The 25,216-nt window shown below is 40.4% G+C and overlaps 1 protein-coding gene across 2 annotated transcripts in view; it reads left to right on the forward strand.

Moving 5' to 3' along the window:
• Positions 1–25,124, forward strand: part of UBE2Q2 (ubiquitin conjugating enzyme E2 Q2) — a 36,763-nt gene extending 11,639 nt beyond the window's left edge. For both annotated transcript variants that reach the window (XM_048956215.1, XM_048956214.1), the window contains exons 2-13: positions 1,496–1,600; positions 3,917–4,021; positions 5,473–5,529; positions 6,319–6,459; positions 13,217–13,301; positions 17,580–17,640; positions 19,899–19,989; positions 20,321–20,379; positions 21,655–21,703; positions 21,901–21,996; positions 22,622–22,688; positions 23,990–25,124. In XM_048956215.1, the coding sequence (XP_048812172.1) occupies positions 1,496–1,600; positions 3,917–4,021; positions 5,473–5,529; positions 6,319–6,459; positions 13,217–13,301; positions 17,580–17,640; positions 19,899–19,989; positions 20,321–20,379; positions 21,655–21,703; positions 21,901–21,996; positions 22,622–22,688; positions 23,990–24,021 (948 nt within the window). In that variant the 3' untranslated portion in view covers positions 24,022–25,124. The remainder of the gene's footprint in view (positions 1–1,495; positions 1,601–3,916; positions 4,022–5,472; positions 5,530–6,318; positions 6,460–13,216; positions 13,302–17,579; positions 17,641–19,898; positions 19,990–20,320; positions 20,380–21,654; positions 21,704–21,900; positions 21,997–22,621; positions 22,689–23,989) is intronic.
• The last annotated feature ends 92 nt before the right edge of the window (positions 25,125–25,216 follow it).

Below are 25,216 nucleotides of genomic sequence, written 5' to 3' on the forward strand. Positions count from 1 at the left end.
TGTTACTTAAAGAAGGAAGAATTTGGTGCCATTTACATTAGGGTAAAAGAACATACTCTATGGCAAATCTGCAGAGTTAAAAAGTGTTCCTGTGAGCTGGAAGTTAGACTTATGACTTTTCTGATATATATGAGTACTGATATATTTGAGTGCTTAACAGAAGCCTTTCAGATGAATGCATGGTTTCTGTTTGTGTTTCAAAAGCTAAAGCAGGCTAAAAATGAATGTTTAATGTGTTTTGGGGGCTTATAGTAATTTATATATGCTGTACATTCATAAGGCAGACAGCATCAAGTCCTGCTATGTTTCCTTGCATGTGGCAGGGCTTGGAATGAGGAGGATTGTCATTCATTGAGAAGGCACCAGCGTGTTCAAGTAGCCTCTGTGGTGTGATAAAACACACAGTGGGGTTTCTTGCTCGTCAGACCTGAGCTGCAAGTCATGTCCTTGTCTGAGGATAGATTTGCTGTAAGTGTTTTTGAAGATTATTTGATAGGCCCTTCAGACTAGGGACAGATAAGGTCTGCAGACAACAACCATCTTATTCTAGGTTTGCCCCTGGTCTCCTGCTGGCGGAGAAAGGAGCAACGAGGGTCATGCTAGCACTTCTTGAAAGGCTGTCTGCTGTGCCAGTTTAGTGACAGAAAAACTGCTTGTCATGGATTGCAGGTGGTTGTGGGCCACATCTGTTCTGTGCTGTGTGTGCTCTGACCATGGCTGCTTGTGTAAAATGAGATGGATTGCTAGTCCTATGAACCCACTTGCACTCGCTGTCAGTAGGATGCATTTTGGTGCTTGCCAAACAACTGCAGGGATCCATTGGTGTGTGTAGTACCTACTGGTGTGCGTAGTACGTACGGTGGTTTGAGATGACCTTCAACAATGGCAAGGTATGGTGCTTTGCTACCTGGTGGTGCAAAGGAAAAAAAGGCATTTTTGGCATTGTCTTTTGCCTGCCTTGAAGGCAGGAAGTTTGAACTGTGTTGCTCTGGTCTGAGAGTCGACGCTATTTGAGCTGAACAGTTTGAGTAATCCAGAGGAGGTCTTAAGCCTCCATGTGTTGTTGCTGTCATAGATACTGCTTGGAGGAACCTGTATTCTTGTGAAAAAATAGAATAAAACTATATCCATCTAGTTTCTAGTTCTATGTTCTAGTTGTAATTCTATATTTTTTTATATATATAATCATCATCTCTACTGAATTTCTATGCTGCTTCTTTCTGCTCTACTTGCCCTCTGGACTTTAAACTTTTCATTATTTTCTTATGAAAGTCCATTGTTTGATCCAGATGAGAACAGTGTAATACTAGAAGAACCAGTTATCTGGAATTCCTTTGACTTCTCTTGAGTTGCCTCAAGTTACTGTGTTACTTTTCTTCCATGTTACCCAGCTTAGGGTAAGATGAGATGTTACTGCACTGCCAAAGTCTGGATGTGAATGAGCTTTAAAAGCTTTGAACTTTTTTGTTCATTCATTGTTATTTTTTAATAACAGGAATCTTACCCCTCTTCATCACCAATATGGTTTGTAGAATCAGATGACCCAAACCTGACTTCAGTCTTGGAGCGTCTAGAAGATATTAAGAAGAGCAATACTCTGGTGAGTTCTGGTTGCTTTACATGTTTTTTTGGTTCAAGTTTTTTCACATTAATGGTTCAGTTTAAGAGTTTATTTTGGGGTCTTTGCAAGCATGAGTTTCCTCTTCTAGAAAAGTGCACGTAAAAAGCAATCCAAAAGATTTAAAACAAAAAGAGGAAGATGACTTAATGCTTTTCACTGTAGTCACGTCTCAGCCCCAAAAAGTTTCAGGCTTTCTGAGAATAAGTAGAGAAATGCATCAGAACTCAATGAGGGAAAATAGCACTTTTAGTCTTTTCTTTGCATGGGAACTACATCAGCTATAGAAGCAAGAAGAGAGCTAAGGAAATGCTAAATACAGGTTTTTGGTCTGTGACCTCTGCCTAAGGAAACATAGGGCGGTTTAGTAGTGGAAAGCTCAGCCAAATCACCTTTCTTCAGAAACTCCTTTCTACAGAAGGGGATCAATGTGAAGCTGATGTGACTGTTAGCTTCAGACTAAAGCTTACCTGTATACAAGATTGCACGTGGAAAATGTTTGTCACAAATATGTGGGAGTTGCTGCCCTGAATTGCATGCAGGCACAGACCACTGATGTTTGTTGTAACAAAGCAGCTGCCGATACCAGAATTGTACTTGCCCATTTAAAAAGTGGTGAGTTGATGTAGCACCTGTGGATGGCCCAATGGCTTCTCAGGAATCAGCCCCACAGCGTGTAATATCAAAATGAAGACAAAATAGAGAAGGTTACTTTACAAAATCAGACTTTGGGGTCAAAAGGCTTGAGTTTGTGGGTACAGAGTGTTTTTTCTCCCTTCCAACTTTACCCTTTACACCCTCATCAAGGAAGTTTGAGCAGCTTGCACACGCCCTTCCTGTGCTAGGGTAGAAAGGATAAGGAACTGCCTGCAGAAATGAATGCCAAAGCTAATTTATATCAACTTAGTGTTTTGCTTTTTTTTTTTTCTTTTTAAAGCTATAAACCAGTTTTCACTTAACTTCAGCTAAAGGTGTGTTGTTTCATGTTGCTTCAAACTCATAATAAAGGTTACTGTTAAAACAGTTAAAATGCTGAATGAGAAATGGCATTAAGCTCTCCAGGAGCTCAGCAGAGCAAATGTGCTGAATGCATTTCATCAGATCTCTGAAGTCCTTTGGTATTATTCTGCCCTTTCTGTTTGCTTTACGACTTCTGATTATCAGCTGTTTGGGAAACTGAAAAGCATGCTCTTCAGATGGACATTAGACAGGCTGTGCATGTTGAAGCTTTTCACTTGACATGGTAAATTTTGATGTGGTAAAAACTCTCCTACAATACTTGCATGTTAGCCAAGCATGTTAAGTTAGCCAGGAAATGCATTTAAATTATTAATACGAGACAGAAATCTGCTGCCCCTTTTGATATGTCTCTTTGTTTACCACTAACACATACAAAATCATGCTAGGCACTGCTTAGAGCATGGGGTTGACTCCCAGATGTGCCTTCTGGCCCAAATTGTCCTATAATTCTTTCATACATATGAACGAAGCATAAAGGATAACCATTAAGGTGATCCATGGCCGAAGGAGCAAGGGTGTGAAATGAATTCCTTTGAGGGGAAAAATGTAGCAGGAAGGAAGACTGGTATCAAGTATTTTGCTTTAGAAATTAACCTGCAGTTTTTCAGTTGCATTGAGCTAACCCTGAATTGCAGACCTCTCCCAAGGAAGGGGATCCCTCCTCTCAGCTGCATGTTCCTGCCTCCCTGTTTATGATGAAATTTGTGCTTTTGTGCTGCAGTGCATTAGGAATTGGTCTGTCTGGAAGCTTGCAAGTTGCTGCAGTGCTGTGTGATTACTGTGTGCCAGTGTTTCTAGGTTTGCTTCTGGAGCTGCCTTGCTGTGCCCTGAAGAGGGATCCAGGATGTGGTGTGTGGGTTTAGCTGGATTTTGTTTTTAAAACATTGCTCTTTAAACTAGGAAAGTGGAATGCACCAGCATGTCCTGAGGAGTACAGCCCTTTGATTGTTCCCAAGTGATTTGTGGCTCTGAGATCTGTGCCTGCAATGAACTACACTGGCAGAGCAGATAATTCTTTTGCTCACTGCTTTTTTTTTTTCAGCGTGATGCGAGAAGAAAGAGAGAAGCCATCTTTAACTTGCTGTGTCTTTGGTATCCCATTGTGGTGGCTTTTATTACGACAACTGCAGACAGAAAGAGGTGTCTTTATTCTAGTACTTGCAGACTTAAATGCTGTAGGTTGACTGAAAGTTAATACCAACTTGCAAAGATACTTCAAAATATGTTCTTCTGTGGCTTGGTTTAAATAGATGCTTTCATGTTTTCTTTTTTTTATAGCTTCTCCAGCAGCTGAAGCGATTAATATGTGACCTCTGCAGATTGTATAATCTTCCTCAGCATCCAGATGTTGAAATGTTAGATCAGCCGTTACCAGCTGGACAGGCAAGTTAAACCTGAGGACACCTTATGGAAATCAAAGAGTTGTTTTTTCAACTCTAAGAGAGATTACAGTGGAATGCTGAAAACTTCTGTATGAGCCAGAACTTAGATGTGATGCAATGTAGCAGGGTTGCCAACCACAAGACCAGGCTGCCCAGTGCCACATACAGCCTTGCCTTGAAGCCTCATACAACAAAACACTGTATGCTGCTTTATGAAGAGTATACATTTTACAACGTGCACTTGAATTAATTTGCTACTGATGCTTTCCTGCCTTTTCAGCCTCTTGCAGAGATGTAGGATATCAGGACCGTGTGCTGCTTTGGGCAGAAAGTATCTGCTTGAGGTGTCTTGTTTACTTCTTGTGCACTTGACAAATTGAGAGTTGTGAAAGGCTGCTAAATGTTCTGGTTGACTAAAATGTTTTGTGCTGAAAACAGAACTGGTAGCTGACAGTGAGCATGTTGTTTTTGTATTTTTAATAAGATTTTTGTCTGCTTTTGCTTGTACGTGTTAAGATGACAATTTCTAAAGACTCTTTTAGTGTAACAGATGGTTTTCCTGTGGTGACCAAACTATAATAATGGCAAATAACTTGCTTGATTTTTGGTTTTCTGCCAAACAGTAATGCTATAGTTCTTCTCTCTGGGCCACCCACATGGCTGTGCAACTCCAAGGTCTGTAACATTAGGAAGCAGCTTCATTGAAGAGTCTTGTTTATGCTCTGAAACTCTAAAATTAAATCATGAAAGAGTTTCACAGCTGGAAATTTTGGATAATTTTCAAGTTAAGTAAGAGGCTTTGATAAGTCAGACAGAAGATCCATCCAGTACCTTGCATTGTGTACAGTAGGGGCATTCCTTACTTGTCAAAAAAAGGGTAAATAGAGGAGAAGGATATAATGCTTCCAACTATTTCTGCAGCTCAAACTTCCTGAGCTTGAAGTGGTATCCTGAAATGGAAAGCTCTGAAAAACCAACCCAGTGTACTGCTTCAGTATGTCATCAGATAATGTAATAACAGTTGGTGGGTGCAGCAGTAGTTCCAGGTAGTGTGGCCAAGGACCATGAATTTATAGAGCTCTAGCGTGTGTGTGCTTTCCAGTCAGAGCTGTGATCTCATTTTCATGGTTTAAGACATCATGAGTTATAACCCACTTGTTTATTGTATGTCACTGCTGTCTCAAAGCTAGGATGTCTTTACCTGGATTTTAAGTTTCCATTTAGAACTTAATGTGAATTTGTGGCATTCTATTTATTTTTGTTTCATCCAAGTATTTCTTTGTTGTCATGTTCCACAAAAGCATCTTTGTGTATCCTTCCATTTAAACTTCAGTCTTCCATAGACCTTGATAAATGTAACTTTCATATTTACTGTTTGTTAGAAGACTTCCTGATTTTTTGAAAGAAAGGAATGTGTGCATTAAATGCAGTAACCTCCCTGTTACATTGCAGAATGGAACGACAGAAGAAGTTACGTCGGAGGAGGAGGAGGAGGAAGATATGGGTGAAGTATGTATGCATATGAGATTGTTATCCTAATCCAGTGGAATACTGGCATTGTGCTCTGCGGTGACTGGCTAATTATTAAGCCAAAACTGTGAAATATTGTCTCCCTAACTTCAACAGAAAAGATTATTAAAAAATTTAGGACTGTTTCAGAACTGAAATGTTGGATCATATGCTCAGGATACTTGGAGGTATGAAATTGTCTTGTCTTGCATTTCCCGAGCTGCTCCATCTAATCATCAGCCAGAATGTTCACTTTGAATAAAAAACAAGTTGTTTTCTGCTATTTAACTTTCTTGGAGGGCTGCTGTAGCCCTGCCAGGTGTGTTCATCTCCCTGTGCCAGAAGTGTAAAATAGCTAGGATTCTAAAATGGAAAACAGTCTGTTTTTGTAAGCATCTTGGAGATAGCTAAGTATGTATGCTTTTGGAATGGACTTAAGAATTCCTTAGCTTCCAGTTTTCTGCCTACATACCCACTTCAATAGGCTAATTTACTATTTCTATGGGGAATCTTCATTTCTCATAGAGGTTTAATTGTGCTTGTTTTGATAATCACAGGCAGGTTGTGAATCTGGCTCTCATTTGTATTGTAAGGGTTCCTTATGCTTCCCTTGAATACTGTTGGCTGAATGAATTAGGTCAAAGCAAAACAGAAATGGCATCCAGCAATCACTGCAGTCACTGATATGTAGTGCTGTGCAGTGTGCTGACTGAACCCGTAAATGCCCTTAAAGAGTTTCCTTGAGTGAAGAGCATAGCTGTTAACAAGGAATCTTTCTCTGCCCTGTAGGACATTGAAGATCTGGATCACTATGATATGAAGGAGGAGGAACCAGTTGATGGGAAGAAATCCGAGGATGAAGGCATTGAAAAAGAGAACCTTGCAATCTTAGAAAAAATCAGAAAAAATCAAAGGCAAGATCACTTAAATGTGAGTTAATGAAGTATTTTTTTCCTTTCCGTCTTCCTGGCCTTAAAACAGAAATGATTTTCAGAAAATAAAGCCTGCTGCTACACACTTAAAGATAAATTAACATATAGACAACTTCTAGCACACATAGGACAAAAATCTGGACTCATCTTTTATCAAAATCTTTGGCGTATGAAGTTAGTTAAGAAACAGCATTCCACAAAGGTAGAAAAACTGCTTCAAAGCACTCTTGTCCAGTCTGTGAGAATGCTAGTGTAACTTCTGATGTCAAACTGCATTAGGGTGGCATTGGCCTGTTGGAGAAAGAAGCATCTTCTGTCTTTTCAGGAGTGTCAGCTATTATATATGAATCCATATTTCACACTTATTAACGGTATTTAATTGCACATCCAATTTCCAGAGGCATCTATTTGGCTGCCCTTATGTTTCTTGCTTGGTGCTTATTGTTATGAGCAGTAATTCTCCTTGCAGATGAGATCTTGAAAGTTTCTGGGAAAGTGCTGAAAGTTCTTTTGCCATAAATAAAGCAAGCTTTATCATGGCAGTGATCCTGAGGACATAAAACTGTGAACAGGGACTTGTGTGGATGTTAAGTTACTGTTGATAGGCTGAGAAACGCCATGTCGTTAACGCTGAGCTCAAGGGAAGCTTTTGGCTCAAAGATGCACATAAGAAGGAGTGATGTCATACAACATTTGTTACTTAGGCTGGCTTCCAAAAAGTGAAAACTTGTGTTTCACAGAGGCTTATTATGTATAAAAGACATGAAACTCAATACTTCTGCTCATGACCAATTTCAACTAAAGGTGAGGGTTCTGTAGGGTTTTTTTGAAGTCACCTTAATGAATATGCTTGTGGTGACCTCTGCTGCTTGAGCTCTTCCATATGTATCTTTTTTAATGCTATTTGGCAAGTTAGGAGATGTGTAGATCTTGTCCAGGCACTGGATGTGCTGTTTCTCTTCAAGTAATAGTTGAGAATACGAGTAGCAGTCAGGTGTGAGCTGTAGGCCTGTACGTGTTTAGGGAAGGAATAGGATTTAGGATTGGTATGTAGGGAACACCTGATTATTTTTTTTCTCCTGAGTAACCAGCTTTGTCAGTTCTGCTTCTTAAACTTTGTTATTTTTCCAGTAAATTTTATCTAAAACTGTTCTCAAATTAAGTCTCAAGGGAATTACTGTTGTAAAGTTCTTTTCATTTGTAGCAGAAACTGTACACATTCTAAGTGTTCAGTGGCAGCTGAGCCAGTCTACTAGTTCTGTCTGAGTTAGCAGAATCTTGTCTGTTTTTTCCTGTGAACTACTGGCACTAAATAACTCCACATAGAATAGGGAAGACTTCTTCCTCTCTTACTGATGCTTTAACTTGGAGAAGAGATTCGGTTTGCAGCATTGCAGAGAAAATAAAACAGCAATATTCCTTTGGAGTTAGTCAAGTGCGGATCTTCTGTTCCTGTCCCACTGCTGAACTGGAAAAAAAAACCCAATCCAAACAGCATATAATTCTATGTTCTGCAGAACATTCAGTATTTAAGAGCTGCTTTGCATGACACCAAACTGATCTTGCCATACAGAAGGATTTTAAGACACAACTAACCATAAGCAATATGGTCACATACTGTTTCTGTTTAAACTTAATATGTTTTATTAGACTTTGAGCAAATACCTTTTGAAATTGTCTATTTTTCTGTATTTATTACTTGGACGTATTTGTCTTTACAAATCAAGAAATGAGACCACTTGCAGCCTGAATGGCATTGTCTGCTTACATTGCCTAAATTTCAGTGAAACTGAGAAAGATTTTTATAGTGTCTGCATTCTTCCTTGGTGTGGAAAGCCCCCTAAAGCTGCAGGTTTCCTTTTGTTGTCTCCTCTTTCCCATTTAGCAACCATTGCCTTTTCATTTCCCCCCCCATCTAATAGAACTGAAATGAATGCCAGTGATTTCTTTTGTTTGACAACAGCAGATTCTACTTACATAATAGTTGATTCTCGTGCCAACGCACTCTTGCTGATGGTGGTGCATAAATAAGGTCAGCTGAGAACAGGGAGCAGTGTATTAAACTGCTGCTGGGGAACCGTGATATTTTTGTGGGTCACCAGAAATAGCTGCTCTGGTTAAATTATTTCTCAATGGACTTCTGAAGCTTTACTCTTAGTGCTTAAGAGCTGACAAGTGTAGTTACACCGCTGACCCAGGAAAGAACTAACCCAGTAGCACTAAAATGTGCTTTTCGCGCTGCAGAAACATGGAACTTCTAATGGAACCCAATCTGTAAGGCAGCAGCATCTTGCTTAGCATCCTAAGGTAAAGCAGTTTAAATCTGCATGGTTCTTCCATGAGTTTTCTTAAAGGGTTTTCTTAGCATGACTTTCTGCAACAGAAATAAACTGCCTGAACATTGTCTGTTTTTCCACACTGACTACAGCTCTTTTGATATACTTCATTTCCTCAGTAGAGGGAAGTAAACCAAAACCCATCCCATTTATGTGCTTTTTTTGGAAGAGGGAATGATTAAAGCTTAACGGACAGCTCTGACTAATGCCAAATGCAACCAGAAGGCTTGTAAATTTCTTTATATATTTTTTTGGCCCAAGTCCATAGGTTTTCCTCTCTCCTTGGCTGATGTGAAGGTTGCAGACAGTGACTGTACTAAAGATTCCCATAGGAAAGTAACACACGCAGTTCCAGTTCTGCATGTTCCTAGCAGGTTAAAAACAGGATTCTGTGGCTCACAGCTCAGTTTTAGAAGTTTTTAAGGTTTGTGGTTTTTATACAAGTTCAGAATGTTTATCTGCCTGTTTTATAAATGATTTTTTTCCCTTGGTAGTATCTATAATCCTATTCTTGTTTGTATCAGGAAGTAGCCCTAAATATATATAAGGTGAAGCAAGAATTAATCCTTCTCTGAACATTGTGATAGCTCTAAGAACAAACTACTTGGTTACTGGGAATGAAAAGAAATCCCTGAACTAGAGTCATTAACTCACATCTGTAATGACTTGCTGCTGATTGCTTTTCAGAGGTCTCTCCCCATGCAGTGTACGCGTCCCTGCAAATACTGAGAGCACCAAATGATGGTGGAGGAAACTCATCTTCTGCAGTGCTTTTGGAGTCACTTTAGACTTCATTTCATTATTTTGTGTGCATTTCCTTCTTTTGTTGCTGTTTTACTGAATAATTTTTGGTACTGCAGCCGAGTTATTGGAAATGTTTTGGTGAGGCAGTTTACTGTACTGTAGTGAGGTGTGACGATGTCCCTCTGATCAGAGAGATGACAGGCAATCTGGTATCTGTATTTTAAAACTGCAGTGACTTCTGCCTGCTGCCTTGGATAACTCAAGAGATAACCTGTAGTTGTGTTGTGGAGGAGTGGGAAGGCCATAAAAGAATGTGCAAAGGAGGAAAGCTGAGGCTGCAGGAGCGATCATTAGAGACGTAGTGCAGCAGGCAGCTGAAGCTGTGGCATTTGCTGTGATCTCTGCACGGTTAGGTGAGCTCTGCTGGCTTCTGAGTGCTCAGTTCTGAATTTGCAGCTTTCCTGAAGTTGTTTATCTATTTTAGAATGATTTTTATTCATGAGTGCGTATGTTGTCACTGAAATATCAGTGAAGGTTAGAAGTGCTTCTGTAAAACATAACGCCTGTGTTGGCTTGGGCCAAAGCTTTCCATCGCTGATAACAAAGGCTTTGTTTCAAAGCAGTGGCATTTAGCTGCCATCAGGTGTAACGCTGAATCTCCCTATGCTTCCTCTTCAGTGTCCTCCAAGAGCAGTTCAGAGGATGTAAATTAAGCTCTTACGCTAAACTTCTTCAGTTAAGCTTGTTAGACTCCCTTCTCTTGGTCACGGATTGCTGATCTGTGGTCTACGGATTCCTGAGAGGATCCAGACTAACTTCAAAGTTGCTGTATAAGCAGTGGGCAGCACAGTGGGAAGCCACTCCTAGGAAAAGGGGTCACAATGGTTAGAGACAGTCTGCTGAGACTACTTAACTTCTTTTTAAATACCACTTCTGTTTATCAGCAGTTACAATGGGAGTTCAGGAGTGCGTAGGTGTGCTATGTTTTGCTTTGTAAATCACTACAGCACAGAAGATGCTTACAGGTTTCATGTGGTTACATGAACTGCCAACATTATATACAGAAATTCAGTAGCTTGATTTGATGGAAATAAAAATGCTGGGAGGAAACTAGTATTCCAGAGGTTGTGTTTGACAATCTAAGTTGCTTTTACATTATTTGTATTTAGGGGCTGTTATTCTGTGAAGAGATTAAGCAAATTCTCTCTTTCAGAAAGTAATACAGCAGATGAGGCAAAGGTACTGCTCAGCTCTGCACTGAAAAAAGCCCAGATCTTGGCAGTCCTGTGTTGCGCTCCTTTGAACTCGACGTGTTCATGACAGTACCATAACACGAGCGTGAAAGAGCACAGACATTTTATGTGAAGTGGTAGTTAATGCTGCATTGTATTAGCTCTTTAAATGTAATTCTTCCTTTTTCAGCAAATAAAGTGTATAAACAGTGTTAATTTGCTTTATAGGAGAGGCTCACTAATACATATGTGCAGACTGTAACCATATCCACTAAGGCTGCAGTTGCAAATAATAGACTGTATGTAAACATCCACTGTTTTATCATAGAACTGTATTCATTTCCAGTTAAAGAAGAGTAATCCCTTCCTTCTCTGTCTGATTCTACAGTGTATGCAGGGCCTTCAGCAAACTGAGCTTCTCTCGAGTCCTGTCTTCATGCAGATTTTGTGAAGTCAGTTGAAAGGAGTTGGCTTTATTTGCATATTTAATTACAAAACACATTCTTTATGCTTACCCATTAAGGAAAAACTAGTGGAATTGAGGCAGTCTACATAATTAGAGTGTAACATGAAAATGAATAGGCTGAAAGAACAGTCTGCAGATTACAGTATGAACCTGATCATATTATCTGATGTTACTGAGCAGCAAAAACAAAGGAGTACGTGGAGGTCTTAGTACCAATTAACTGGCTTTACTATTAGGAGTAATTGATGATTAATCCTTACTAAGAAATAATTTGATCCTACAAGCAAGGTATACATACAGCTGTTGATTCCGGGCAAACAGGGATGACATTTCTGATGTAAGGCCAATGGTTCTAGCAGGATCAGATTCTTCCACAAATAATTCTAACTTCCGTCCAAAAATAATTTGTCTGTGGATGTTCATTGTATCCAAAAGAAAATGCTAGGAGCTATTTATTTCTTTTAATGGACTCGGAGTAGGAAAACAGACTAGTCACTCAGGGCTTCACATAGAGACTGAACTGAACTTTATTCTGTTGTGGTTTTTTTTTCCTTAAACATGAAACAGTGCTGATGATCCATATGTGTTGGTCTGTCTTCCAGTGGAAGTGCCTGAAGTCCAGGCAGCAGCAGAGAATTGCATGGATCTCATGGAATAACGTTCCTTTGGAAAACTGACTTTTAGTGAAAGCCACTTTACAAGCAACTTTAAAACTCAATAGGGTTGGGTTTGATATCTTTTTTTATTATTATTTTTACCTTGTTTGGAGGTTTTTTCCATGTTTTAAATCTTGTAATGCTATTTTTTTCCTTGGCGTTTATGTCAGAAGTCTTGGATGCGGTCATTTAGGTGAAATGTAGAAGCAGAGTAATTGTGTAGCATGTAAGATTTAGTGTCAAGAGCTTTCCCATTAGCTTTGGAATTGAAAGAGTAATGTAGGTATTTCTGATCACTGTGTTCTTCTAAATAAACACATGAATTTCTTGAGAGGAAAAAGTACAATCTCCCTTTAGAGCTGATGGAATTGAGACAGAATGGTTAATGCTGAGGTCACAGAAGTTCAGTGCTCAGCGTGCATGCAGAATGTATGCAATCCAGCAGTTGTTGATATGAGAGGACGTGAGTTACCTGATAGCTGATGTTTGTTAATTTAGGAATTAATTAGGAATTACTGGCGCATTTTAGAGCCTGTTGTGTTTTGTATGCAGGTCACTGAAAGGTGATTTTACTTTAGTGGCATATCTTCTGTTGCAAGACTGAGGAGAGAAGGTGTATGCTTAATTCTCAGTGGGATGTCAAGTAATTCTAAACTGAGCTCTAAAAGAGCAGAGAGCATTTCTGCTCTGGTTGCATACATGTGACATGTCATGACAAAATATTTGGTATGTTAAAATTTGCTTTGCTTTTCCTCTGCACAGCTGTTGATGTCTTTTCTCTTTACTGCAATAATAATATTGTACGTTTTCTGAACTTCTCACACTTCTTACAAAAGCTGGTGTTCTGTAGCAGGTAATTCCCAACTCCTGTACCTTGTTCTCATGCCAAATGAAAGTAAAATTCTGAGAAAACAGTAAAACCTGGCATGCAGAAGCTTTAATTAGGATTAACTTTAGCCTTCCTTCAGTGTGTGTGAGATGAAGCCAGAAGTAAACTCTGTGTGTATTGTGGATCTGTCTTGGAAATCAAAATGCCAAGGAGGTTAAATTCTTTATGGAAAAATATACCTGTCATTTTACCTTGATGAAAAGCTTTTACTATAGCACCTCTACCATGTAATGGTTTGTATATATATTAAAGTGCTGCTCTGAGGGGAGCGTCTTGTTTCTTTGCTGACTAGGGTATTCAGCTTCTAAAAATCAAGTACTAGTAAAGAAATCAATGTATTGTTACTAACACTGAAGTAAAGCGATGTCTTATGCCAATAAAGCTGTTTGTCAATATTGTTTTTTGCTCATATGAGTCTCTTGTTTGTTTCAGGGTGCAGTCTCTGGGTCAGTTCAGGCTTCAGATCGACTTATGAAGGAACTCAGGGATATATATAGATCACAGAGTTATAAAACAGGTAAAATACTTCAGATTCTTTGAACGATTTCTCCTAGCAAATACTTCCTATTAATCTTTTTTGTTCCGTATTTGTATGTGTATATCTATAGATATTAAAAAAAAAAAAAAAAACATAGATACATTATATGTATTCTTACTGTATAAAACAATGCATTTATGAAGTAAAAGTCAGGATGTATATCCTCTAATATGTTCTTTTTGTTATGCAAACCTTCACACCACAATTAACAACAGGACTGTAACTGTGGGAGTACTCTTAGGGTGAGATGGCTACAAGGAACATCTTAAGATGTCTACTGGGGGAGTTGGGGAATTTTCAGAACTACCTGAAATTCAGCTCTCCTGGTGTATAGGGCAAAAGCTGTGAGCATGTCCCAGTGGGTGACACTCACACAGTATGCTTTGAGGAGTAGCAATTTGTGTTCAGTACCAAAAGGCTTTGTTATTACACAGTGTTCAATTTTAATTATGCTCCTGTTAGTTCTATTATTTTGTGATGGTGTTTATCTGATCCTGACCTCTATATGTTCTTTGAAGTAGGGATACAAATGAGGAGAAAATTTTGTCATTTTAAGTTTATTTGGATAAGAAGCATTGATTAGCCTTTAGGTAGGTGGTTGGCTGTTCTCTTTGCTCCACATACGGGCTTTGTCTAAATTAGCTCAGCAAAGAAAACTGCATATTGAATTATCTGCGTGTTGTTGTACAGTAAGCAGAACTTAGATGCATTTCAATCAAGTTGTGTTCCTGTAGGTCAGTTCAATAGCCAGCTCCATCACAGCAGCCAAGAATGAGAGGCATCTGGTGCAGAGCAGGATGAGAACAGGAGGAATGCTGGATTAGAAAGTCAGCCTGAACTTAAATCCTTTATCTTCTGTTTGTCTGATTTGCTTCCCTAACCATTAAAATGCCATCAAATGTGTACGTAGTTCTTTAATGTGTATATGTAAGGACAGATTTGAAGAGGTAGTAGGCCTCTGTTTTGATCAGTGATGTTCACTTCTTATATAAACAGCTTTAGGTGCTAGGGTACTGTAGCTGGTGGTAAAATGTCCGAGCTCTAAACACAGTAGTAACCTCCTGTTGATCTAATATAGCCTAATACTGTCAGGTTTGATCACAACAGCTTGCCAGTAAACCTAATCACTGTCTATCCAGTAGAGAGTGGATTAAAAGGGTTAGGAAGAGCCTAGAAATGGTTCTTCACTAAATCATGGGGGATACTTTACTGCCTGTGTGTGGTCTTCAGAGGTTGCTTTTAGGGGCACAAGAAGGATGGTGTATAAGAAGTCTGACTGTGGAAAAACTGTATGGCCCTTAATAGCATAGATACTGCTGGAGGGGCAGCCAGGAGCCCCTGTAGTCACAGAATGGCTTCGTTTGGACAGGGCCTCTAAAGATGATCTGGTTCCAGCCCCTGTGCTGTGGACGGGGTTGCCTCCCACCATATCAAGTTGCTCAGGGCCCCATCTAGCCTGGCTGTGAATGAGTGCAAGAAAAGAAAGTTGATGCACCGAATGATGAGTTCAGTAGCTCATTGGTTCATGACTTAGGAATGTCTACAAAGATTGCAACTGAACACTGTGTGAATCTCTAGAAGCTGTAGAAGTCCAGTGGGAGAATTCCCAGGTTCAAGAAATTACCGAAGCTTTCTAAACTGACACATTACCAGTATAAGGGATCCTTCAAACACCCTGTATGGTGTTTTTGAATCAATACTTCAACTATTTCTTTAATTCTAATATTTCTTATTCTATTCTATAGGAGGTTGTGACATGATTTATGGCAACAGGCATTACTGCCCTCTCTGGCAGAAATCTGTGTATTTATAAGGAGCTAAATGACATACTCTTTTCTCTAACAGTGTAATTCCATACCACATCTCTAGCAGTCTGAACAGAACCAAGTAAGAGTATCTTGTAACTGCACTATGTCCCAGTCAAGGAGCTGTCTTGTTTGCCTGAAGTTGTGCAACTCCTCCTGCTCTTCAAATCTCCCTGTATAAATAAGTGCCTGATAAGAATATTTGTTTCCCTGAGCAAACTGGAAATAACTAACTGGAGGTTGATACTATAAAACTGATGGTGTTTCAAAGCACAATCACTGTCCTACTTAATCCATTTATTAATTTTTTCAGTAAATGATGCTATTTGTTTTAAAGCACACCTGGATTCCTTCCTTATGGCTTCTCTTAGTTGTGAGGCTCCTGTGAATTTCAGTGTCAGTTTCTTCTTTTGTGCATAACTCCTGATTTTATAGCCTTGTTCTGTGTTCTGTTGTGAGATAGCTGTCACCATCTTAGCAGGGCCATGATTAGATGATGTGATCTTGGTTCTGAGTACTTGTTTAAGTGGCCATTTTCCCCATAATTTAAACTGCTTTGCTACATGCATATAAAGGTTATCACTGTGAAGCTTACAGGTTCAGGGGACTGTTGTGAGGAAACATCACACCATTTTCTTTTTTGTTTTTTGTTTTTTTTTTGCAATATAAGCCAGAAAATCAAAGATTGCTTTTAAGTTGCATGGAGTTACTTTACATGTCACTTTAGTGTCTCTGACATTATGTGCTTTCAGGATTGACAGTAGAGGAGAGGGGAAAAAAAAATAGAACTACAGACTTGCTGTCAACAAGAGACCTGCCTGGAAAGTCTAGTTGAAAACTACTCTTAAAGACAAATAGAAAACCCTGCTTTCATAAGCTAACACTAGCAAAACAAATAAATAAATCCAGCAAATTAAAACACTCAGCTGTATTTCAGACAGTGTCATTAATCTTTTGGATAACAGGAGTCATAAGTCCTCCAAACTAAGAATTCTCTTGTTTCTAAATGCAAAATTGGGGATTTGGTGAGTTCACAGAGAAAACTCTTAAAGGTATCAAGTAATTTTGGGAGGATGGGGGAGGGAGAAGGAAGCACACTTTGTTTATAATTAAGTGAAATAATTTCTGTTGATGTCTTTAGTGGTTTTGTTGTTCATATAATTGCTTTTATCCAGAGATTGTGTGGGATTTATGTGGAGTTAGTCAGGTTGCTGTAAGCAAGAAATGGCCTGCTTTCAGAGAGGCTGTTCTTCTTATTGCTTTTTGGTCTCCTCACTTTTGGCTTGCTTCATGGGTCTTTGTGCTTGCTTTTTTACTTGATTGCCTCTATGGATATGGATAGCCTCTTAGTGGAATAAACAAACATCTTTAAGTGAGGGGAATCCATCTTGATTCTACTTGAAGAACTGTCAGAAACCAGTATGTAGAAGTTAATCAGGTTAGATTAATTGATCTTGAGTAATTTTTTTTCCCTCTTATTGCCTCAACTGAAAAAAAAAACAAAAACACAAAGTATCTGAGCTGGTTGCAAATAACAGATCTTGACTATTTAAAAACAAAATAATGACAGCAAAACTCAACTGTAGGTAGTGCTGTTTAAAATCCCCTATATCAAAGCAGTGAGCAACTGTGTCACTGTTGCTGTTCATGAGCACACACAAATACTACTCAGCTCCTAATCTGGTTGATTAAAAGGTTGGCCAAGTAGCTAATCTTTCTCTTAGTACCATCTTCACATCTGTCCTGAGCTGTGCACGTCTTTAAAGAGCCATTTTACAGCTGCTGATTTGGTACAGTGCAGCTCTTTACGACCAGCACAGGTTACTCCTTCGGGGTGGTTCCAGTCCATGGTAACCAGCAGGGTTGGAGGACAGTGCATGAGTTCTGGGTGGCAGTAGGGCAGCCATTCTTATGATGCATCTTTCATGTTTTTCACTGCTCTGTTCAGCTGTTGGGAGTGTGCTTCATCCAGTGCAATGTCATCTTCTTGGGTTTCCACTCCATACACTGGCTGGGGTGCTGTCCCTATTTGCCAATGCTGTTAAGAGAACCTGTGAAATATAATGCTGCATGCTTGAGCTGTGTGATAAGTGTTTTTAAAAAGTGTGTTGGTCGTGTACTAGGATTAAAATATACTGGGTTCTAAACAAGCTGGAGTCCTACAGCTATGGAAAGTTTGAAAGGAAACTGGATTGAGGGGAAATGGTTTTGGAGCCAGAGAAGTATGTTTACTTGAGCAGGTGTTTTTTTTTTCTTTTCCATATAGAAATGAAAGAACTCTTCCTTTGTGGCTGCTCAGTAGTGCTTCTGCTATTGAGGAAAAGATGTGACTCAGTATCTTACTCATTGCTTACATCTACTGACAGTATTTGTACTTAAAGAATGAGCTTATACTACATTTTGCCTTTTAAAAATTGTAGTGCATAGCTAATTCTATCTAATATTTCCACAGGGATATATTCAGTGGAACTGGTAAATGACAGCTTGTATGAATGGCATGTTAAGCTTCTGAAGTAAGTTCTTAAACTTCTTTCATTTTTCTGAAGAATCTACTAAAATTGCTGCACAAAATCTGCTTTGGAATGAGAAACTCTAGTCAGAACCTATAAAATAATGTGTGGCTACAACTTGGCCAGGTGGAAATGCATGCAGATATTGAACTATAGTAAAAAAGTGGGTAACAAAAAATGCAAAAAAAAAACAAACCCTCAGTCCTTGCACAGCCAACTCTCTGTATTACCACAACTTTTATTACTTTTCCACCTTCCTTCCCAAGCTGCTCCAAAATATGAAATGTCAAATGATGAAATCAGTTGTCCAGAAGTTTTGTCTGGGTGGACTTGTTTGTTTTAATTTCAAGAAAATACAAATTCTGGTTTCCTTTAAGAGATAAGAAGGAACTGTTTTAGTGGGATTAGTTGAGCAGGCTTGTAGGACTGAAATCTTGAGGCGTAACATAATGATGACTTATTACATGATTGTTTTTTCTAATGTACTGCTTTTCACTTGTTTGTACTGGATATGGATGATCTCCAAACCAATTTAGAAGAAAGTGACTGCTCATATATTGCTGTGTCCAAAGTATAGTACTTTAATTCTAAAGGCATTATACTGAATTTAGTTCCAGTAACAGGATTATCTGCCATCATCCTACAAGGTAACCTGTGGGAAGGAAAAGCCTATGAAAACCAGGTTTGGTGGCTGCTCAAGGAGAAGAGATGGGAAAAACTCCTCTAGTTCAGCTACATCATGGTGCACAGATACAGAGACTTAAGTTTGGTCAGCAAAATAGCTGATGTGTCTTTAGGAATTGTTGTCTTGTCTTGGTGGTAAAATCTCTATGACTTTGTCACCAGCTGCTGAGTTTTATTTCCATCTTAGTGTCATCAAAAGCATATGAACATTTTGAAGCTGAAACTAGCAGGAAAAGAAATCATTCCCTTGTTACAGAAGGACCTCTTGATTGAGGGCTTAGACAGCCAAATAATGTGCAGTGCATGAAATTTCTTCTCAAGTACTGTGAGCAGGTTTGGTTTTCTGAGGAGGGAGAAGCAATGGAATGCATGCAAGAGATGACTTCCAGAATGACTAGGAAAAGAGATCCGGGGCATGGCTTTAAACTGAAAGAGAGGAGATGCAGATTAGATGTGGAGAAGGGATTCTTTACGCAGAGGGAGATGAGGCCCTGACACAGGCTGTGCAGGAAAGCTTTGTGAGTCCCATCCCTGAAGGTGCTGAAGGCCAGGCTGGATGGGGCTTTGCTTAACCTGACAGTGGTGGAAGGTGTCCCTGCCCATAGCTGGGGGTGGAACTGGGTGGACTTTAAGGGCTCTCTCTTCCAAGGCAATCCATTCTGTGAAGGCATAAAGAATTGTGTCTATTCGTTCCAGCAAAAAGTGTTGGTAATCAAATGACCTGTGTGTAAATGTCACAGAGATGAACTCTTTTGCAGGCAGAATGTTATTGTTACTGGAACAAGTAATTCTGAACTGGTCTGGTGCTGGTTATGGCTGGAATTGGTGGGTTGCTCAGCACTGAAAGATTTGTATTTTTTAATCTGAAATAGCTTTTGATTTGTGAGATAGAGACGTAGGGCTCAGGTAACTTTGAAATGGGTTCTCAAGTTTGTGGCTTCATATGAATTAGAGGGTTGGACTCTCATAGTCCCTTTAACAACATCTGTTGTCTCGTTTACAGCCTTTTTTTTGACAAGTCTCTTTAAAAACCTCTGGGGTGGCAGTGCTCGGGTTGGATTAATCCCGCAGTGTCTGAATTAACACCCAGTGCTTGCCACCAGTATTTTGCAACAAGTGATGGAATTCTGCTGAGAGCAGACACTGCTGACTTCAGTGCTTTCGCAGATGCAGATCACGTTTAACACCTGGTACAGCGCTGCAGTCGTGTACTCATGAAGGGCTCACTAGCTGTGCTGAAGGCAGATCAGTGCAGCCTTTCTCTTAACGCATTTCTTCTAATGGGACATAGATCTTCAGTGAGCTGAAGAGAGTTAAAATGACTGATTTTCAAATAAAAGCTTATTTGCTATCCGTGTTCAAATAACATTTGATAGTGGTGGGAGTGTAACTGCAACAAGCTTTCATGGAGATCTCATGGGAAAGTGTTTCTTGCTCAAGAGAGCAAACGTTTTCTTGTGTTTAATTTCAAATTACCATTTGTAATCTGTAAATGCATGAAGGAGCTAAGAGTGATTACTATTTACAGGTAGTGAAAATACTAACTTAATCCAGGGTTCACCCTGCTCCTTTTATAGGGTTGATCCTGACAGCCCCCTGCATAGTGATCTTCAGGTCTTGAAAGAAAAAGAAGGCGTGGAATACATTTTACTCAACTTCTCTTTTAAGGTATGTGTCTATGGGAAGAAATGCAGGGGTTAGACTTGTAGCCAACTGTAGAAACTGACTAAGGTACCCTCAGCTGTTACGTGGGTGAAGATAGAGTAAAGTAAAGTGTAACATTTAAGGAGGAAAAAAAAATGTGGCTATCAGTGTGGCACTAAAACTTCCCACAGGCTTCTTGTGAGCCAGCACTGTGGAAAGGTGGTTTTTACAGAAGTGAAAAATGTTACTGCTTTAAATCTGATTTGCCAAATAAGGCTACAGAAATAGTTCCTGGTTAGGAAAAAAACAGTGTTACAGCATAGTTCTTAACCTGTTCTTTGTTTATGTATTTCAGGATAACTTCCCTTTTGATCCTCCCTTTGTGAGAGTAGTATCTCCTGTGCTCACAGGAGGGTAAGTTGGAGTTGCTTTATAGAATTCTTTGTGATAAAACATTATTACTTGAGATTGGTTGCCTGGGTTTGCAGGGAACGTTTTGAGACCAGCAGGTGGACTAAGAGATATTTTCCCAAAATAGCAGCCATGAGCTGCTGTAGACCTTGAGTTTGGTGAAAGGCTCAGCATGATAGAGATGTGCTTCTCAAGTAGCATAAACAGTGGGCAAACAGCTGAGTGCTTTTTCCAGCTTGATGCAATTCCTTAATTTGAATTTTAAGCTTAGAATTGCTGAAGTTGGGTCCAGCATTGGAATTCTCCATCAGCCGTAGTATTTGAGAGCTGATCTCTGAAATTTTTAACACAATCTTACTTCTCCTGTTGTTCCACATAGCAGTGGTTTTGCATTGTTGCTTTGAAGGGGTCTTTCTTGTCTGTATTGGTAACACTGCTGTAAACTTATGGCTAAAAACCTCAAATGCTAAACTGAAAGTATTAAAGTATTTAATTGGCACTGTGCTCCAAGTTATCTAAACCTTGGTTGAAACATTGTGTGCAGTGTCTCCTGCAATGCAGCCTCTACTCTCACAGCTGGTGGTGGTTTTGATTTGGTTTTAATTGCTCTTCTTTTTATTTCCTTATAAATTACATACAAATGGACGTTGTTCAAGTGCACTGATCATAGCAGAGACCACCTTTTAGGAGTGGTAAATTCAGCCTCCTCAGTCAGGTGTTGTTACAGCCAGGCACGCTGCGCTGAATGCTATATGCTGAATGCTATATGAATGACTGCTGAATTCTATAAGCACACAACATGATGAAGTGTTATTGAAATTGAAATACGTTTTAGAGGGAAAAGAGCAAGTGAAGATTAGCTTTAGCTTGTTTGCAACTAAATCTTGGTTAATAGTTGCACTGACATTGTTTGAAATTGTGTCGATATCCCTAACAGAAGTGGTGTGGATTTTAACTGCATCAGCACATCCATAGTGTGGTGACAAAACACAGCGTTCCTCTTTCATGGTCTGGCTACTGTGTAAGCAATTGTGCAGAATAGCTGCATTGCTGATTTTAACTGTGTATGTGGCCGAGGAAAGCAGTTTCTTTTGTCTCGTTGCACTAACTGACCTTCCCTATGCTATGGCTAACTAGCTGCCATAGTAGGTTATGGCTGAAGGGCATCTCAGTTGTATGTGGAAAAATCCAATTGGCCTGAGAGAATTTGTGCTGTGAATGGTTTTGTATCTTACCAATTGATATCAAATATCATTTTCTTCTCACGTTTATTTCCAGATATGTCCTAGGTGGAGGTGCATTATGCATGGAACTTCTTACTAAACAGGTGAATGCCAACTCTTCTTCTCGCTACAGAAGTGCCACAACTAACAGTGAAGGGTGCACTTTTCAGTAGAAGGGCACTTGATGGTAGTAGATTTGATCTGTGTGGAATAATTTCCATACAAAACATGCCTTCCAAAGCAGATTTGCAGAATGAGCACAAGAAGCAAGTATATGTCATTTATTTTCTTCCTCCTGCAGGGCTGGAGCAGTGCCTATTCAATAGAATCAGTCATCATGCAGATCAATGCCACTTTAGTCAAAGGAAAAGCCAGAGTTCAGTTTGGAGCCAATAAGGTAAATGCACTGCATGTATCAATTACACAGATCGTTGTTAGGCTTCTTCCATTGCTTTGCTGACTTGTGTGGGAGATGTTTCATGACAGAATTGTCACTGCAAATATGTCTGCGTTTTGATTTGTCTGTCACACGTGTCTGGTGCATGTGTGATCATTTTCTTGGCTGTTAACTATGGCTTTAAAGAAAGATAAACATTTGAGGAGGGCAAGCGTTGGCTGGGCAGGGCATTTAAGTAGATGTGTACCTGGGGAAGAGAAGGGTGGATTCAGAATTGGAAACCAGAAAGATTTGGGAATCCTGGCTGTGAGAAGGGCTACAGATAGCCTTGCTGCCAGGTTTGTGTATGCTGATGTCAAGAAGTTCTCCTTCGTTGGATTAAGTGCCTGCCAGTTTTCCTGAGAGGATGAAAAATACTGCCATGCAAATGCTCCTGAACTTGAGCCCTTCAAAACTGATCTAAATCATGATTCAGTTCAAGTGTGCGTGTTGCTAACAGACTGCAACTCGCTCTGGAGTTCTAAATGCTGTTTTCAGAAGAGGTGTAAATATGTCACTGAAATTGACTCGCTTGCTGGTGTTTTAACTGCTGATTCAAGGGTTGTTTGGATTTTTTTCCTTTCAGAATCAATATAACCTAGCAAGAGCACAGCAGTCCTATAAGTCACTAGTACAAATACATGAGAAAAATGGTATGTATGCCTTGCATTTCTGTTCTTGTATGCAGAGCATCCTAGGATTTTGATATTTGGCAGCAATCAAACTGCCAAACCTAGGTGCTGGAATGCCTTAGGTTGGGTTGGGAAGGCGGGAGATGGTGTTTCTGCTTCTCATCTTTAAGGGCTTGTAGTCTTTCTAATTAAAGTAACTTGACCAATCATCTTTGCAACTTCTCCAGCTTACATGTTCTGTATGTTCCTATTGCTTTTCAAAAAGGAGTTGAGCTTCCTTTTCAACTAGCTGTCCTAGTAGCTTTGTTGTTACTGTAGCTATTGGAGTGTATGTGTTAGTGAAGGTTGGATGGAAGGTTGTCTGCCTCTTTGTTTTCATGTGGCAAGCGCTGAGAAATAGTAACCAGTGAAGATGGTTGCTGGCTTGTCTTTCCACTTCAAAAAATAGAAGTCCAAGCAAGGTGCGCTGGCTGGGGAATGGGAGATGGATTTTTTTTCTTCTGTTTAAAGCCACTTATGTTCTCGTGGCTGCTTAAAGCAAATATTAACGTGCTTGAGGTATAATTGCATTTGTTACGGCAGGCCAGAGATGACCTGAGGCTTTAGATGGTTTGAGTGAGTTATGTGCTGTACAAAAGCAGTCAGCAGAGTTGGTGCCCTGCTCTCCTGATGAGGGAATTAGTCCCAGCTCTGCCTTCAGAGATTAGTGTCCTTTGGGAACTGGTGTTGCTGTGAACATGACGTGAGTGTATTTTGGTGTGATGAGCACCTCGGTTTTCCCACTTCTAAAACAAACAATGCCTTCTGGACTGCTAGGAAGAAGATCACAGCAGATTTTAAGATGCTTTCCAACTTCATGACATGTTGATCTTGCCATTAACTGAATCCCTTGCTTTTTTAGTTTGCAACAAAAGCCAGCATGGCTGTTGACTTCTAGCTGCATGCTGGCCACAACTGCAGTGTTTGCTGCTGCAACAGGAGCTGTACACAAAATGTTCACAGCATTTATTGCTGCTGCAAAAGGCATCTTTGTTAGCTTACTGCTGCTACCAGTTCTCTAGGACAGTATAAGCAGGGCCTCTACTCACTGTACTAAATCCAAGAGGAATTTTTACCGTAGTGGCTGGGAGACTTGAGGTTGGAGATCTGGAGGCGGTCAGAAAAGGCCATGTATACTTGATCTGATATGATTCAACATGCCAAATGCTATCAGGAGCCAGAGTTACTCACCTGACATTTCTGCCACCCATTCAGAAGGCAGCTGGTAAGCTCCTGTGAGCAGAGCCAGGGCAGTGCCTAATGCGTTTCTCTGTTCTCCATAGGCTGGTACACTCCTCCAAAAGAAGACGGTTAATACCGAGGACTGTTGTATATCTGGACCAATGCCAACAAAAGAGCTCTTTTTAACGTTTTCCAACACAGAGACTCGAGCTATGAGTGCCCCTATAACAGCCGTACTGAAGACTTTAGCTATTAGATAAGTTAGTGGATAATCTGTCAACTGACACGTCGAGTATAAGTTGCAGCCTTACCATTCCGCTCTTCTTAGGCATCTTGGACTGAGCAGTCTGGGCCTTTGCTGTATTTGTTCTTCATGGATTAAGCATATTTGGGCCACTCCCTCCCTTCTCTCTTTTTTAATTTGGAAGTGTAATGCTGCAGTGGGCTGCTGCGTTCCCCAGGAGCGTTCAGCAGGAGTTGGTCACACTTCTTACCTTTCGCAGGATGCAGAGCGCCGAGACTTGAGTTGTGTCGTTTCATTTGAAGTCAGGAGGTTTAATATGTTGTTTAATACTGTTATAGGAAATGTCAGACCTTGCAAATCACCGTAGTTTTTCTGGTCTAAAATGACAGCGTTTGTAGTATTTCCAAATTAATGATATAGGAAAAGCACATGTATGTTAAGTCATTAAACATTTTCATGGCTGGATGAGAATACGAACTATTTTTTGGAAGAGATGCTCACGGTCAGATGGTTTTGCCCTCCTCCTCCTCTCTGAGCAGTGCAGGCGGTGCCGCTGCAGCCCGTCAGCTCCGCCGTGCTCCGCTGCTGCGGGCGGCTCCCTCTGCTGAGGCTCGAAGTTATTTAAATTACTAAAAAAACAAAACAAAACCTTTTTAGGCGTTCCATTTTATTAACGGGTTGTTGCAATCATTTGTAAACTAACGAACTGATACAGCGAGCGATTGGCACAAAGCGAGGCGGACTCCGCGAGTGAATTCTTTTCCGTAGAAGCTCCGCGGGCAGCCCGAGGCCGAGCAGCGCCGCAGCGGAGGACGGACGGCGCCTCCCGCGGCAACCCCGGCGCGGGGCCGAGGGCCTCGCTGAGCCCTTCCGGCTGTGCCCCCGCGGCCCGGCTGTGCCTGCAGCCGCCGCCCTGGGCCCGAGGCCGCCGCCGCTTCCCCCCCTCTCGGCCGGCGGGCGCGCCGCGATTTGTAAACTTGCATCAAGTTGAATAAAGGCCGTTTTGAGAATCGCTGTGCCGTGCCGCTTCCGGGGCGGGGCCGGAAGGGATGCGGGCGGAAGTGCCGAGAGCGGAAGTGCCGCC

This window comes from Lagopus muta, chromosome 10 (genome assembly GCF_023343835.1).
Source record: "Lagopus muta isolate bLagMut1 chromosome 10, bLagMut1 primary, whole genome shotgun sequence".
Classification (NCBI taxonomy): Eukaryota; Metazoa; Chordata; class Aves; order Galliformes; family Phasianidae; genus Lagopus; species Lagopus muta.